Genomic DNA, 18,481 nt, shown 5'->3' with positions numbered 1-18,481 from the left:
ATTTTTTAAAAAAGTTGCCAGCCAGCGCCAGCGTTTTTCATGATTTTCACAAAAGTTTAATGACTTCCAGAAAATGTTCTTCTTCAAATATATAAACATACAATATACCAAATGAAAGAACAGACCCTCTGCTTTCAAACAAAAAAAAAAAACGTTTCATCCTACCTTCAGTAGTTCTTTTGTAATCAGCTTTTGAATATGGGTAGGTTTCAGCAAAAACATCACATTTTGAGCAAAAAGCAGAGATAATTCAATTTTTGTGACGGACTTTTCATAGAGATCCCATTCAGAGCGATCTTGCCATAGGGCAATACTTCTGGTTTTAAAAAGTTGCGGAAGGGTTAGGGTTTTTTTAATAAGTTAGAAACGTCTCCGCTGTGTCCTGCTGACAGGCGCGATGCGCGTGCAGCAGATGAGGCAAATTATGGGTCCTCCGAAGGTTAGACCGTCTCATTTCAGTTCTCTTCGCGAACTTCTGAGCGCCTTGAAAGGCCGAGTGCTCACCTTTTATCGCATGCTTAGTAGGGTGCAGCCCTTGAATTGGAACACAGCTTGTGCTTGCCGCAGGGACTGCGCTCTTTGGTCATATATTGTTTGTTTTCTGTTGGATTTAAATGATACACAGGATTAAAGGAAGATATTTAATCAGAAAACGGAGTAGGCTACGTGGATTGTTTTGTCGGACGGACACAGAGCGAGTGGATTGTTTTGTCGGACGGACACATAGCGAGTGGATTGTTTGTTCGGATACGGAGAGACTGAAACTAAAACTAAGCGAGCTCACACATACTATGGAGTTTTAACACGGGTGTACAGCGCAGTGTGAATATTTTAGTGGAAACAACAATCGCGGATCGTTCTCTTCCATGAAGCCGATGTAAACATCTAAGAATATATGAACATTTCTTAGATTTATTAGCTTTGTGGACTACAAATGCAAGTTGATGTCATACTGCAATTGCTTGGTGAAGATAATTTACAAGCATGAGACCGGATGGATTATGACTTGCGCACAATTTTTAAACAAAGGTATGTTGTCTGTTTAGATTTTTCATGTTCATTCTATATGCACTGTCAGCTATGATGAAGTGTAATGAATCATTGCGCCGCCAACTACGGTCCTGCGACGTCAGATATGTCTTGTCTATTTTTTACAAAATAGAGTAACGCGAGTAACGAACTCATTTAAATTTCAGTAATTGTAATTGCGTTACTTGATTTAAAAAAATACTTCGTTTCATGCTCGTTACTGCTAAAAGTAGTGGAGTTACAGTAACGCGTTACTCCCATCACTGGATATGAGACACGTATAGTGTAAATATATTAATGCATTACTTATATTTTAAGGTGCATATTGGAATGGGTTGTCATTGTAGAAATATGGGTGGTTGGTGGCACAAAATGAGAACATTAATGGAGTGCTGAATACTGAAAATTTGTATAATTCATTTATTTCAGTCATTTGGTTGAGTTTTTCCTGATAATAGAGATATGAATACTGTACTGTATGGCAGTGGTTCTCAAACTTTTCGGAGTTTGCCCCCTTTGTGCAGGGTGCATCTCTTTGTCCCCCCCAAAGAAAATTCATGTCATGAAACAATTTTAAACTTAAAATTTTAATTAAACATAACATTAATGAATGATACAATGTGGTGATGTTGGTTTGATATTTCCACAAAAATATCATCTCTTAAGTTTCTTTTTTGTAGTCATAAATGTGCATTCTGATGTATTACAATCTTTTTTGTGGCAATCTATCATTCCATTCTGTGTTTGCCGTAATAAATGAATACACGTTTGTGTTTTTTCAGAGTCAGAGGTCAGCTTGCATCTGCTTGATGCCGATACTTTCTGCATGTGGGTCTGGACTGTCTCGTATTAACTTACAGTGTTTATCCCACATCATCTATTTCATGTAGTCCATGTTTATTTTTTGGCTCGCGTTAAAAGCTTAACAGTCTGTTTGTCCTGCATGGCACGATTTTTCATTGTCATGGCATACAAAACAACACTTGAATGATGAAGTGACAGGAGGATGTTAGCGGACGTATTCAAAGCATGTCTCTGGTTTTGTTTTATAACAGAAGGTTTATTCTGCATTTGCTTTATAGGAAAAAAAGAGAGATCAGAGCGTTTCCGTCCCTCTAGCAGGAAAACTGTGCTGGTGAATTGTAAAAATGTCAGAGATCTGTCAAATTCAGGGTTTGATTTTGTTGAATATTTAGACATAAAATGAAAGGCAAACTTTAAAATGTATCCACGTATGGATTTGACTTTTATGTTAACATTTCTCATCATTTCTTCAAAGATATCTTGGGGGGCTGAACGCTTGGGGTTCTGTACTAGAGATACTTTTACCAGTAATGACATTTGGTGGTGATAGTATGGAGACATGCGTAAACCTCAGAAGTATTGCATCCACACAAACACACACTTCAACCTGTCGTCAGTCAGACCGCGGCCAAGCAGTCGCTCAGTCACACCTTTTGATACCCATCTCACGCAGCCCACATGAAAGACCCAGCGATGGCGCCACATGAAGAGTCTCCAGTCTTCACAGGAGCTATACACCTACAGTATATTAGCCATTAATTGCTTGGGAAGGTGCCAGAAATATGTTTTCAAAGATAAATATAAAGGCAATTTCAATGAACTTTTTTCTTTTCTTTAATTACCTGTTAATTATTCAGTTCATGTGTGTGGTATTGGTTTCTTGTTGCAGTTTATTTGTTTTCTACAATTGCAAGAAATCTGGCTGTGTTGCAAAAGTTGAAGTAGATAAAGTTTGCTGCTCTCTGTTGTTGCCTTAAAATTCCAGTGTACCATGATGGGAGGAACAATGCATTATTTGACAGATAACTTCATCAAATACAACAACTCAAAAACAAAATGCTAAACACGTCACATTTCTTTGGAAAGCTGAAATTCTTGTGATTCAAATGATGTAAACGTTTTAAGATACAATTAACACAGCAGGGACAATTCTTTTTAGGCATTTTTTAGCCTTTTTTAGGAATTTTATGGTGTTTATTGTGATGTTTGTGTCAAGTGGATTAAATTCTGGGTCATTGAGATTGATATTATTTTGCAGCCAATGGTTTCAATAGTTTGATCTTATTGAATGATTAATTGTCCCGAACTAAAAATGTTAATTTGTATGAATTCATAAAAACAATAATGAAGTCCTGTCCCTAACCTAAATGTCACAGGAGCGAAAGCAAATTATATTAATGTGGTCGTGCGAATTAATATGAATTAGCCACCTCGTAAAGTATCTATGGCTTGCCATGATGATTATAGCAATATATAGGACCTGATCACCCGGTCTGGATTTATTCTGCGATAACAACCGGGTGGCTGTATTTTATCCCTTACATATTAATCTTATTTTTTTTATTCAGCTACGTTATATCCCACTTATTCACTGTCAGCAAAAGGTACAAAACTGGTATCATTTTGTACCTTTACAGCTATATATAACATAATTCAATGTTGTACCTTTTGGGGTACATAACTGTACCTTAAGGACCCATTTTGTACCTTTTAAAGGTACAATTAAATGTTTTGTACCCCTAACATTTTATTGGTACAAAATTTTTCCTGAAAGGTACACAATGGGTCCTTAGGGTATAATATTGTACCCCAAAAGGTACAACATTTTAATGTGTTGTATACCCATAAAGGTACGAAAGGGTATGAGGGTGCAGTTTTTTTTCACACTGTTACATGGTTACTTGTCACATGAGTAAATATTTGTACTCAAAATATTAATTTGATGTTATTAACATCAAGTAAGAAATGAAAATCCTTCACAAGGAAAAACTAGTGCCTTAAGCCAAGCCAAAAAAGTTCAAGAAAGCATTTGATTAAATAATTTGAAAATAATATCTCATACAGTATATGTTATTAATTAGGCATATTTATATTGAATTTATTAAGTATCAACTTGCACCTGTCAAGATGACTTGCACTACCTGGTTGAGCCTGTGTTATTAGTTTCAGATGGTTGTTGTCTGGGAATAACAAACCTTGAAATGTCCAGTATTAAAGGGGTAGTTTGGCCAAAAATTAAAATTACCCCATTGTTGACTCACCCCCAAGCCATCTGAGTAACACATTTCAATCCTTTTTTGTGCTAACACATATTCAGATATTTTTAAAAAGTCCTAGCTCTTTCCATCTTTATAATGGATGAATATATGGCCCAGCTCCTTCAAGTCCAAAAAATGTGCATCCATCCTTCGTAGAAGTTATCCACACGGCTCCAGGCCAAGGGGATAAATATAGGCCTTCTGAGGGTAATCGATGCGATTTTGTAAGAGAAATATCCATATTAAAAACTTTACAAACGAAAATAATAACACAGTCTCACACCCATGGCGTCAATATTTGACGACACTTGACCATGCGTCAATACGCTGACGCGGAGGGTATACCTTTCGCGTCATTTTTTGACGAACTGGGGACTTCAATACTATTACGTCCGTTGCATTCTCTTTTCCTATTTTCAAACCATTTTCGCGTCGGTTTAGGGTTAGATTACGCAAAATTAAACAGTGTACGCGAAATTAAACAGTTGTCACCTGGCGTTGGGGTTAGAGTTAGGTACGCGAAATTAAACAGTTGTCACCTGGCGTTGGGGTTAGAGTTAGGTACGCGAAATTAAACAGTGGTCACCTGGCGTTGGGGTTTGAGTTAGGTTTGAGTAGGGATGTCATTATGTGAATCTAACCCTAAACCGACGCGAAAATGGCAAGAAAACAGGAAAAGAGAATGCAACGGACGTAATAGTATTGAAGTCCCCAGTTCGTCAAAAAATGACGCGAAAAGTATACCCTCCGCGTCAACATATTGACGCATGGTCAAGTGTCGTCAAATATTGACGCCATGGGTGTGAGACTGGGTTGAAAATAACTAGGTTCCAGTAATGCCATTGTAGACTAGAGAGTATCAGCATAGTGTACACACTTTTTGTAGTGACGTATGTTGAATGCGGAGGGTTGTTTTGCTCCCTGCTCTGTGCCTTCGCCCTCCGCATTCGTCATACGTCACTACGAAAAGTGCGTACACTACGCTGATACTCTCTCCCGAATGCAAAGGAGTCTAAGATGGCAGCGTTACCAGAAGCTAGTTATTTTTGTTTGTAAAGTTTTAAATATGGATATTTTTCTTACAAAATCTTACTTTTGCGAAGGATGGATGCACATTCTTTGGACCCTATATTCATCTGTTATAAAGATTAGAAGAGCTAGAACATTTTCAAAAACATCTGTATGTGTTGGTATGAAACAGAATTGCGGGTAAGTCAACCATGGGGTAATTTAAATTTTTGGCCGAACTATCCATTCAATAAACTATAATTTGCATTGGCTGTTCATTTATGGTTAGGTTTTCTCAGTGTTAATAATTAATTCTCTTGTAATAATCTCTCTCAGTTCCTGAAATCACACACTGCAGTGTTTCTCGTGTCAACACCACACACACTGTGCGTTTATAACAGCGATGTTTGCTTTTCTTCTTCCACACACATCAATCATCTGTCCTGCAGAGCTTCAGTGATCTAAAAACCCATCAGATTGAGGAACACCTCCTCCTGTCTCCTCCACCCTGACGTCGACTCGCTCTGATTCGTTTCATGCGCATTTACCCTCATCTCTTTTAGAGATGGACTCTCTCCATCTTCTCACTGTCCCGGTGGCCATCAGACAACCAGCAACCAAACAAACCCTTGTGTTCCCATACGGAGATTGATAGTGAACATCTGCGATCCGATTAAAATCAGACCAAGTCCTGTATATCCAAATCATAAGATTTACAAAAAAACATTCTTGTCTGTTCGTATTGTTTTCCTCAAAAGAAAAATTATAAACAGCTTGAACTTATTGGAGGCGTTTAGCTGAAGAGTTATATTAGTCATTATATATCCTTATTTTGCTTTGTGTCACGATCATTATGCAAAGTAGTTCATTATTCATTTACATTTTTGCTTTTATCAGTCTGTACATCAGTATGTGTGTTCCCTGGAGATCGAATCCATGCCTTTTGCGAATGCTCTCCGAATTGAGCTGCATTGGATTATTTAAAGTCATTCATTTGTCACATACACTTACCAATGATACATATGAAGTGTTTTTTCTGCAAGACTGCTAAAACCAGAATAGTTTACCTAAAACATCATAAGCTTAAGACACATAGATGCATGTTTTATGACCCTGTTTTTGTGTTTTCATTCAGGTGACCTGCAACTGTTTTAGCATCAGTGATGGAGAGCTGCAGGATGTGGCGGTGGGCCTTTACCCCAGGTAAGCGAAACATCCCAGCATGCTTTGCACTACAATGAACGTAGAAAAGCTGTGACATTACTGTATTGGCAGTTCTTGAAAAAATGTCAAAGACTTACATTAAAGGGGACATTTCACAAGACTTTTTTAAGATGCCAAATAAAACTATGGTGTCTCCAGAGTACATATTTGAAGTTTTAGCTCAAAATACCGTATAGATAATTTATTATAACATTTTAAAATTGCCACTTTGTTTGTGTGAGCAAAATTTGCCATTTTGGGTGTGTCCTTTATAATGCAAATGAGCTGATCTCTGCACTAAATGGCAGTGCCGTGGTTGGATAGTGCAGATTAAGGGGCGGTATTATCCCCTTCTGACATCAGAAGGGGAACCAAATTTCAATGAGCAATTTTTTCACATGCTTGCAGATAATGGTTTACCAAAACTAAGTTACTGGGTTGTTGTTTTTCACATTTTCTAGGTTGATAGAAGCACTGGAGACCCAATTATAGCACTTAAACATGAAAAAAGTCAGATTTTCATGATATGTTCCATTTCAATGCAAAATAAGAGCCATATCTAGAAACCAGAACATCGTAGAGAATTTAAATTAACCACGGTTTTGTTATAGTAGAAGTGTAGCAACCATGTTTTTTGTTATATTTATTATTTTTAGTGATGCACCGATGTATTGGCCACCGATATTTATCGGCCGATTTTTGATGAATTTGAAACCATCGGCATATCGGCAATAGCACGAGAAAGGCCGATACCGATTGTTTATTAATTAACTGCATAAAGAAATCCATTATATGTAAAAAATGAGTTAATGTTGTTAATAAAATAAATGCTGAATAGCAAAAACCACCTTTGAAGGTTGTCATGCTATCTTATTATATTTGTTTTAGCTTAATTTGTGCCTCTTTTATTATGTTGGTCAGTTGAATGTTAATTAGATCCAATCCATGTTCGGTAAAAATAATTTGATGCAGAAATAAACTAGCTAATAGACCAACTGTCAGAGATGTATAAAGTACTAGGGACCCAGACTTGAGTAAAAGTACAAGCGCTCTATCAAAAAAGTGACTTGAGTAGAAGTTGAAGTGCTCTTTAAGCACCACACTTAAGTTGAAGTACTAAAGTATTAAACATGTTTTGTACTTAAGTATTGCAAGTAGTTTATTTTAAAATGTGCTACTCAAGTACTGAAAGTAAAAGTACAAGTATTGTGTAATGTAGTTATTAAAGAAAACAGTCAAAAGTTTGAATATAATATTGTTTATATTATTTCAAATGTTTAAGCTAAAGGACACTCACAATTGCTTTGGATGTAGCAGGAGTACAAGGACAGGAATGTTCAGATTAATTTAACTAATATGGCGATAGAGAATTCAGAATTAATAAAATATTAGTCGATATAATGGTAATAGGTAAAGGTACAAGGTGTTTCAATGCATCTAGGTTTCTTTCTTTCGCGCACACTCACCCTTTCTCGCGCATTCTCTCTCTCTCTCTCTGTCTCTCTCGCGCACTTTGGTTCTCTCTTTACTTCACATTTGTCCACAACCGCGGCTCATATTTGTGAGTGAGAGGGAGGGAGGGGTCCGCTCTTCACTATCTCCTATTGGTTTAGACCACGATGTGTGTGTGTTTCTAATGTGTATTACCGCTCCGGCAGTGATCATGTGGGTTTGGAATAGGGTGACCAGATGAGATTGGCTGAAATTCGGGACGGGGGGGGGGGGGGGGCAGACGTAACGGGGGGGGGGGGGGTCATCCAATAATATTTTTATTTATTAATTTTATTCAATAATAAAAGACAATGAATTTCAAACGGAATCAATCATATAAGTACATATGCATATAAATGAATTGATATAATACGTATAGTATTTTATACTTTATACAATAATAATTCATACAATAATAGTTTTCTTTATTTTATAATAAAAATAAGAAATTTCAAACTGAAGTTACTGAACTAATCATATTTTTATTAATATAAGTACATATGCGTATACATTTATATAATACGTATAGAAGTATTTTTTTAACAAAATGCCTTGCACACGACTGACTGTCACTGCCTGCACTTTCAACTGTCCTCGCCATTTGCTGCAACTTTCGCTCTCTTAATCAACTCTATAAAACAAAAAGGTCCTATTGTCTTTGTGCATATAGATGGATAAGATACATTAAAAGAAACAATACAACGTCAGCATATTTCGCGGAGGTTTTAACTGCTGCCAGCACAATGAGAGCCTACAGTATAAAAACAAGATGCTGCAGCCAATGAGCAGCCGGCGGCGGCTGGCTGCAGCCAATGGGCAGCTGGCGGCGGCTGGCTGCAGCCACGGGGCACACGGCGGGGGTTGGCTGCAGCCCATGGACCGCCGGCGGGGGCTGGCGGCCGGATGTTTTCACCTCCGCGCTCGGGTTTTATCAGACAACTACTCCTCAAGATTTTGCTTTAGTATAATTTTCGGGGAAATTAAAGCGGGATTCGGATTAATATTTAGCTTCAGTATGATTTTCGGGACAATTAGAACAGGATTCGGGATTCGGGACAGCAGCTTAGATTTCGGGACTGTCCCGAATTTTTCGGGACGTCTGGTCACCCTAGTTTGGAATGATTCATAACATTTGAGTGTAACGAGTAACTATGCAGCACATAAAAAATGTATCGGAGTAAAAGTATTAAACTCATCGAAAATATGTACTGAAGTAAAAGTGGAAGTAGGAGAAAAAAATAATACTTCAGTAGAGTACAGATACTGCCTTTTAGTACTTAAGTACAGTAGTGAAGTAGTTCTACTTCGTTACTATACATCTCTGCCAACTGTATAGTATTGTATACAAGTGTTTAATTTCGGTATCGGCATCGGTATCGGCCAGAAGTTGTCTGTTTATATCGGAATCGGTATCGGCCCAAAAAAATCCTATTGGTGCATCCCTAATTATTTTTCCATCTGTTTACTACAAAAGCCATGGTTCAACTATGGTCACTGTAGCAAACCCATAAGTAATTTGTAGTAACCATGGCTTTTTTTGTTTTATTTGTTGTTAAACCATGGATAATTTACGTAAGTTTATAGCTTTGTCAACTCAGAGCCAGCCATGGCAACCTAGAATTGTAGGGTATATGTTATGCATGAAAAACTAGTTTATATTTGCAGTTTGTAGCACAGCACTTCATTTTTCAGCATGGCTGTTTTTTACTTAAATTACAAACAATGCCCTCGTATTCCCAAAGATATGAGGTACGCTTGTGTTTTCATGTTCGTGGTGCCCAGCAGATTTGTGTGACAGCAAACATGTTTGTATTATTAGTTGTGCAATCATAAAGAGAGATCGTGACATGGGTTTGGATTACATGCTACGATTTCCTTTCCTCTACTAAATGCGCCTGAGGGAAGTTCATATTAATATACAGAGTTAAAGGAAAATCTGCTGAAGAAATGGGAATAATTACACATAAACACACATTTGGATTTCAATGTGACTGAATTACAACTTGCCTAGACACATTGTAGCCCTTAAATAGAGGGGATTTCCTCTGCAAATTGCTTTTGTGTGCAATACTGGGAGCAGATCCATAGGATTGGAGTTGTAGGTATAAAAACATAAGAATCAAATATTACATAAGAATCAGAGTAATGCTGAAATAAACAAGCTAAAGCTTACAGATGGCGAATGAACGCTGAAGCCACGCTTGATGTTGCAATTTATATTACACACATTATTGTATACACTAAAAAAAAGAATCCATTCATTCCATTTTGACCCAACGCTGAGTTGAAAATAACCCAGCATTTTTAGAGCAGAGGTCTTCAACTTTTTTTCAGGCCAAGGACCCCTTCATGGATAGAGAGGAGGAGCAAGGACCCCGTCTATGTTTCAAATTAAGACTGGATTTACACACTTTGATATTAAAATGAATCATTTTTGGTATAGATAGTTTTAGCAGCAAATGGCTTTTGTGAACTAGGCACAACTTCCCGTAGACTTCCACATTAAATCAATAACAACCTTTTACAGTAGTTTATTTCTGATAATAAGGGTAATAAATGACAAGTAAATTACCTTACTACATTCATATGTCATAACTAACGGGTATCAACATAACATTTAGGTAATGTTACTGTGTAAATAAATGTACTGTATGCAATGTTAGCTACAGGTACTTGAATTTTTGTCTGGCTGCCAAACCCTCCTCTCCATAGCTCATTGTCTGCCTTTGTCTTTAGCAAACCAATACATACACCGAGGAAGATAAGTATTTGTCACATCAGCATTTTTATCTGTATACAATGCTGTAGGGAATCAGTAAAGGGATTTCTAAGTGGGCTATTGACAAAATTTCCACCAGATGTAGCCATCAAGCCAAATATGGAATTCATACAAAGAAATCAGAACATTTAAGTATACAAGTTGAGTCATAATAAATAAAGTAAAATGACACTTGGAATACGAATTGAACACATGAAGAGAACAATGTGCAAAATGGCATAGAAAGCCAGGAGATACAGATCGGAAGTTTACTTCGGTTTAGGCGTGTAACTGCGCCAAAATGATTGCGTCTGATGAAACTGTCTAAACACAGTCACATGCTGTTAACATACTACATAACATTTTAAATTTACTACATCATTTTTATTGCGAAAACCTTAATTTTTATCAAGTTTTATTTTTTAAATTAGCCTATTAATGCCTTTCATGTGATCCCTAATTTCAGAATATTTTTTATTTATTTAAAGAGTAAAGACAGTTTCATCGGACGCACGTGCGGTAATGCGATTACATGTCTGGTCGGAACTTTACTTCCGGTTTTAGTTTTTTTCTAGTTGACTAGTTGCTAAACCGAACTCTTGGACAAATACCTCGTCAAAATTAACAAATGTTTTGGTTTCTTAGGTAATCTATGTGCTGTTTATTTTGTTTGTTATATAAATAAACTACTTTAAAAGGACTTTGTTGTTATTTATTCTTAGCAGAGTTTACCGGAAGTTACGTGCTGATCACGATAGCCGTTTGTTTATGTTGTGACTGCTGAAACCGTCTATATGGAGGACCCCCGTTATACCACGTGCGGACCGACCAGCAAGGGGCCCTGGACCCCCTATTTAAGACCCTTGTTTTTGAGTGTAGATAATACAGACCAATTATATACCGTAATGTATAGTTATAGAAATTATTATAATCTACTATCCTTAGCTCTATTTGATAAAACCTTTTGATTTAAGGTCTAATGCCCAAATTGCAAATCTAATATTGCTCTATTAATTGTTTTATTAAATAAATAATTGCATTAATTAACAATATAACAATTTTATTTGTGTTAATGTGAAAAAGAGTAGATGGTTAAGTCTGTTAAAAATTGTTATCCTCGGTTGTTCTCATGATCTTTTCTGTTTGTAAAGGAGGATAGCAATTAAATTGTGATAGGCCCTTGAGTGTCAGTGTACCAGAGCCGTCACACTCTGTATTTTTCTTTAAGTCAGTGATGGGGACTGGGGGTGAGGCCTTAAGATGAACGGCTCTTCAATTACTTTTTTATTTGTGGTGACATCTTTCAGTATACAATTGTCACCAAGTAGCATTTTTTTTACTTTAAAATGAGTTGTGGTTGAAGAGGTCATTATGCGGTGGTACTTCCAATGATTATACTCTAATAAAATTACAACATAACGGTCTTTCTGAAAGGTCGTGTGGGATGTTTTTTCTACATAAGAGTTTTCTCTCCATTTTCAGCTTAATATGCAGACATGACTACATACAGCCATGTAGATTGATTGCCTTTGTCTTTGTGGAGTTTTCGAACATTGGCTCAAGTCCAGAGGCGGGACTATTGTTTGTTGGATAAATGAAAGACCGGGAGTTTTTTGGGGGGCATTTTTGCCTTTTATTGACATAGTATGACAGAGTATTAGTACGGAGAGAACAGGAAAATGCAGGGTGGAAAGAAGGGAATGGGAGCGGCAAAGGACATCAGCGGAGCACTGCCCCACTACACCAGTGGCTCAGATGAACAGGAGTGGTGTAATTGTGCAAAAATAAATAAGTAAACAATTTGCATTTATTTTTATTTACGTAAAATACATAGTACTTGCATAGTGTATTAAATTAAGTGTTTTATGCCGTTTTATGCAAAAATCTGACATACACTCGTAAAAATAAAGGTGTGTGTTCCTGTAGCTCAAGTGGCAGAGCATTTGCATTAGAAGCACAAAGGTCATAGGTTTGATCCGCAGGGTGACACACACATACAAAATGTATAGCTTGAATAGTGCAAATCGCTTTGGATAAAAGCGTCTGCCAAATGTGTAAATGTGTAAGTTGTCACCTGAGGCATTTCCAGTGTCAAACATCTCCTCTTGCCGGATGTAAACCAGCAGTTTTCTGCTAATCCCTGTGGTTATGGAGCTCGTGAGAGGATTTGTGCTGTCAGACGTCCGCCAGGGCCACAGCTTCATGCTGACACTCGCACCCGAGTCTGGACACGGTTGTCTGAGATGCCCACACTAAGCTCCAGTAAACCCTTCGCAGGCAGTCTGTTGTGTTGCAACCTGACAAAATCCAACAACAGAAATCCGTAAAGATTTACAAACGGGTGCATCCACCGTCATCCGTAAAAGCTGGGAATGTTTGCGACTGCTTGTTTCGGCCTTCAACAACTCGGTCAGACTTAAGGGACACAAGAAATAATTGGCTGTTTCTTTCTCTGCAGATATGTCATGTGACAGAGGTTGCAATTTATTTATGGTAAAAATAAATTGTTTATATTGGCCACCTTCATCTTTATTTAATATAAAGCCATAAATGACCACAGAGCTTTGCTCAGATCCTCGAATGATGTTTTGGGCGGCTCGGCAATAACCAGGCATTATGTTTTCTTCACATTTGAAATTGAAAATCTTCTCAATGTCCTCCTTCTTCTCATATTACCGTTTCTGTTCGCAATCATTTCATTTTTGCTCTTCATCTGTTTGCGGCGCTCCTTGCTCAGGGCTACAAGTATGAACCTGCTTTAATGAGATAAATTTTCACTTCAATTACTTAGAAACCACATGTAAAGATTGAGTTTAGGTCTGTGTGTTTGTAGGTGAGGAAAGAGGAGCTCTTACGAGATGTTTACGGTTGAATAATCAAAAGCAGAGATTAAAGGACCGTATAAAGGGTGTTTCTCGCTGGTTAAAGGGTTTTGCTTTTAATGTCTTGTGCATTTGCATTCTGTACAATGTCTTAAGAGCTATTTTCTTACAGCTTTCATAAAGCTGAAATTGGTGACGGTTTTCGATATGGTTTAAAGAGCGTATATAAAGGTTTTTATTGCTTGTTTGAAATAAAAGGGTTTATTGCACAAAGAAGACATCTTTTAAATGCAAAAATCCAGTTAGTTACACTATTGACATCACAACTATGAGCATATTAACATAGGACTGCCTGTGTTTTAAAGCGATACTCCAGCCAAATATTAAAATTACCCTATGATTTACTCACCTTAAAGCAATACAAGAGATACATATGTCCATCATCTTCAGACAAACACATTTTGAGTTTTTTAGTAAATGTCCTTGGTCTTCCAAGCTTTATAGAAAACATGGATCAGGGACCACCTTTAACTTTAAACCCCCAAAAAGTGCATTCATCCTTCACAAAAGTAATCCACATGGCTCAAATGGGTTAATAAAGCACTTTTGCGGGTAATTAATGTGATTTCGTAAGAAAAAAAATAGGGATGCACGATATATCGGCCGACATATCGTTATCGGCCGATAACTGCTTATTTTTGATTTTATCGGTTATCTGTCTGATAGCAAAATTAGGCCGATAAATGAAAGCCGATAAATGATGGATTATTTTGGTTTGTTGAACCACTTCACTTGCTCATTGCTGGCCATGTGGAGTTTTGATTGTGCTTTCTGTGACATAGGACGAAGATGACACGTGTTGCGGGCTTAAGAAGAGTAAGCTACTCTAGCGCAAAGACATGATGTCCGCGTTCTGGGAGTTTTTCATTGTGAAAATAATATGAATATTTATCGGCCTATATATATCGGTTATCGGCCCCCAAATATAAAGAGTTATCGGTATCGGCCAAAATTTCCATATCAGTGCATCCCTAAAAAAAATTAATAACTTCCGGTAATGACGTCATCTTGGACTCGTATTTTAGCGTAGTGAGCACTCGTTGCCATGGGAACATTACGCAGTGACTCTCGTAAATTGCATCGAGTCGAAGATGGCATCCTTACCGGATGCTAGGTATTTTGGTTTATAAGGTTTAAAATATGGATATTTATCTTACAAAATCTCATCAGTTACCTGCAAAAGACCTTTATTAATTAATTGGAGCCATGTGGATTACTTCTGTGAAGGATGAATGTACTTTTTTGGGCTTTAAAGTCAGACATTGTTCCCTGATCCCTGTTTTCTACCGGCATAAGCTTGGAAAAGCGAGGACATTTATTAAAAGAACTCCAAATGTGCTCGTCTGAAAGATGATGGGCATATGTATCTCAAATTGCTTGAGGATGAGTAAACCATGGGGGAATTTTGATATTTGGCTAGAATAGAGTATAACAAACAGTTTAATAATATGATACAGATCCCGATAACAAAGCTGTGATATGATGCACTTCACAATACGGGTCAATTTTGAAATAAATTTCTTTTGTTTAGAATTCAATATTATTATTATTATCTATTTATTGTACATTGAATTACCAGTGTTGGAACATTTGTGTTTTTCCCATTCATTTATAAGCTTTTATGGTAACTTGTACTTAACTCATGTTTTTTCAAAGCAGTTTTGCAAAGATAGTGCCTTATGAAAGGAATAATTGACGATGGGCCATTGAATTATTCGAAAATAATGCACACCCAACGTGGTAATGTTGGTGTGCATTATTTTCAAATAATTTAAAGGGCCGGAGTCAATTATTCTGCTTATACCACAATTACCACAAACATTGCCCTGGTGGTTATTTTAAGACATTTGACAGGTCAGGTGTGCTTTTATTGAAAAATAATGCATACCCTTGGAACATTTCTTAACCAATGAGAATAAAGCATTTAACAGCCCTGTGGTATAATATGTATTTTAATTTTCTAATATGATTCTTCTATATCTATTAGAGGACAAGTTCGGTATTTTACACTTAAATTTTACACTTATCGTAGTTTTTGTCCAACTCCATTGACTTGTATTAGATGTGCTGTGGGGTACGGTATTACTTCGTGCCAGGAACTTTGTTTGTATTCTAGCAATTGGCAAAGGCGGATTATCGCCACCAACTGGGCTGGAGTGTCTATTATTCAAACTCTCAATGGAAGAATGTACGGGTGTGAGGCGTTTGGAAAAATAGGTCCACAAGTTTACAACGAATGCTAAAACACCTGTTGGAAAGCATCTTTTGCAGCGATTTTTGTGTGAGCATATCAGCGAACACCCCTGACCACTCGGTGAGTTTCACGTCTTTGTAAATGAAAGTGTAATGCATTTTAGGAAGGATTGTTTCTGTGCACCTATAAACCCATTATAGAGGTGGGAGGTGATAGAACAAACACCCGAAAATTCTCGGGACAGCATCATATGTCCAAATTTCAGTCAAAAGCGTTCTATTTCATCATAAACAATCTGAAAACAGGGCTTTAAGTTTAAAATATCGAACTTGTCCTTTAATACATAAGCGTGCAGTTCAGACTAAATGCAGTACAATACAGACTGATGGATATAATCAGATTATTAATGTGACAGGTGCTTTAGTTTGAAGGGACAAACCCAGCCATTGGGTTAAATTAACCCATATAGGCCTGGTATCATAGACAAGGCTCGGCTAGAGCCAGGACTTAGCATTAGTTAAATTAAGATGTTTAAGGATATTTTATAAACATGCCTTAGACAAAGACGTTACAGGTGTTTATCTTCAATGTCACTGGCATATTTTAAAGAGACACTCCACTTTTCTTGAAAATATGCCCATTTTTCATCTCCCCTAGAGTTAAACATTTGATTTTTACTGTTTTGGAATTCATTCAGCCGATCTCCGGGTCTGGCGCTAGCACTTTTAGCATAGCTTAGCATAATCCATTGAATCTGGTTAGAATATTAGCATCGCCCAAAAAAATATTTTTTTTCCTATTTAATACTTGACTCTTCTGTAGTTACATTGTGTACTAAGACCGACAGAAAATTAAAGGTTGTGATTTTCTAGGCCGATATGGCTAAGAATATTCTCATACTGGCGTAGGAGGCGCAGTGATATTACCAAGGGCCCGAAAATAGTCCCCTGCTATTGAAAATTACCAAGGGGACTATTTTTGGACGCTGCATAATATCATGACATCCGTTGCAAGCTATAAGTCTGTAATTGTCATTTAAGTGAACTGGTTTACTTAGTTTGATGTTTTAGATGTGGGAATAAAATATGATTAGAATGCAAATGAAGTGTCAAATGACAGATTACACTTTTGATTAGAGTTTAATTTATTCTTTAAGAGGATATAGTGGCAGTGGATGAATAATCTACAGGAAATGAAATGATGTGGAACGGTTTGAGATGGCACATTGAAGTCTTCTCTGGTGTGTGAAGGACAATTATCAGCTGTGGCCTTTCATTTATTGAAGTCGGATTTGTTGGCTAATCGTTATAGTCGATTATATAGTTGTTATATTGGAAATGCAGCGAGATATCTGTTTTGAAGATAAAGAGAAAGACGTATCTAACTAAACACCTTGTGTGGGCTATTAAACTGGCACGACTTTCACATTCAACATCCATGGGAAGCATTTTCCCTCTACGAATATGAGTCGTTGGGATTACAGTCAACAAACATAACCAGAAAGGCAGATGCTGAAATTGCTGTTTAGATACGGGATATGTTTTTACGACGTCTTTAAATCGGATGTAAGGGAGAGGCGAATCAAAGCTTTAGACTTTGTTGTAGATGTCTTAGAGAAGTTATAATGACGTAGAAGATTATCCCATGAGAGCAAGACCTGACTGTTTACCATAGGCTGGGTGGGCCGCTTTTAAACATACTGTATACACTGTGCTTATGCAATGTCAAATTTTCGTCAGACCGTGACAAACAGAAGTAATTTGTTTTTCAAACTTACTGAATGACTTCCGTTATGTACGTCTAGAAAAGAAAACGACATGCACTCCTGTTTAAATACAAAAGCTTTCATGGTAGATTTATAATGACTGTTTGTACTGTCATGCCTGTGTGGATGTAAATACATGGATTCTGCTAACTTCCGCTAATCTCTGAAATACTTACAAAAAGGGAGTCTCCAAACACAAACTACAAATTATGCAATAAAGTAGACACATACAGTATACACTGCTTGTCAAACGTTTGGAATTAATTTATAGGTTATTAATAATAAAAATTATATCCATCTAATTGTCTCTATTTCCTGATTTGGAATCTTACTTGCAAAAAGCTAATTAGCTCAGTGTAGTTTTTATACGCTTCAGCTATTATTTGAACTAAGGTAATCTACTTCCTGTTTATTTAGCTTATTATCAGGGTAACACTTTAGTATAGGGACCAATTCTCACTTTTATCTAGTGTCTTATTAGCTTACATATTAGCTGTTTATTAGTGCTTATAAAGGACATATTAATGCCTTGTTCTGCATTAACCCAATCCAATACCTAAACCTAACGTCTACAACAACTAACTTATTAGCTATAAATTAGCAGTAAATTGGGAGTTTACTGAGGCAAAAGTCATAATTAATAATTAATAAGTGTTCCCCATACTAAAGTGTTACCATTATCAGAAATAAACTACTTTAAAGGACTCTTTATATATATTGTTATTGATCTTTTGCGGAGTTTACCAGAAGTTGTTCCACGAAAGCCATTTGTTTATGTTGTTACTGCTGAAACGTAATGCTAATAAAGTCGTCAAAAATATCCAAACTGTAAACTGAAGTAACAAATCCAAACTTGGTACATTATTAAAAACTTAAATTTAAGGTGGATCTTTTTCTGGGTGGATCATCTAGACTATTGGTCACACTAGTTGTCAATCATTCTGGTGATATGTTTATGTAAGGCCGTCGTACGTGCTCTTCCCTAGGTCGCTTTCTACACATGCGCACTAACTGCACTTTCAGGTGTATATGTGTGGTGAGCTACGGTTTCAGCCATTCATCGAAGCTCGCGTTCTCGCCGTGTTTTTT

At 36.9% G+C, this 18,481-nt stretch overlaps 1 protein-coding gene across 1 annotated transcript in view; it reads left to right on the top strand.

The window, feature by feature from the left end:
* Positions 1-18,481, top strand: part of smyd3 (SET and MYND domain containing 3) — a 188,931-nt gene that overhangs the window by 129,130 nt on the left and 41,320 nt on the right. The window contains exon 6 of the mRNA XM_055173293.2: positions 6,235-6,302. Within this exon, the coding sequence (XP_055029268.2) occupies positions 6,235-6,302 (68 nt within the window). The remainder of the gene's footprint in view (positions 1-6,234; positions 6,303-18,481) is intronic.

This window comes from Misgurnus anguillicaudatus, chromosome 7 (assembly GCF_027580225.2).
Source record: "Misgurnus anguillicaudatus chromosome 7, ASM2758022v2, whole genome shotgun sequence".
In the NCBI taxonomy this organism is placed as follows: domain Eukaryota; kingdom Metazoa; phylum Chordata; class Actinopteri; order Cypriniformes; family Cobitidae; genus Misgurnus; species Misgurnus anguillicaudatus.
Note: the sequence above shows the minus strand (reverse complement) of the source record. Positions and strands in the feature narration are given on the sequence as shown.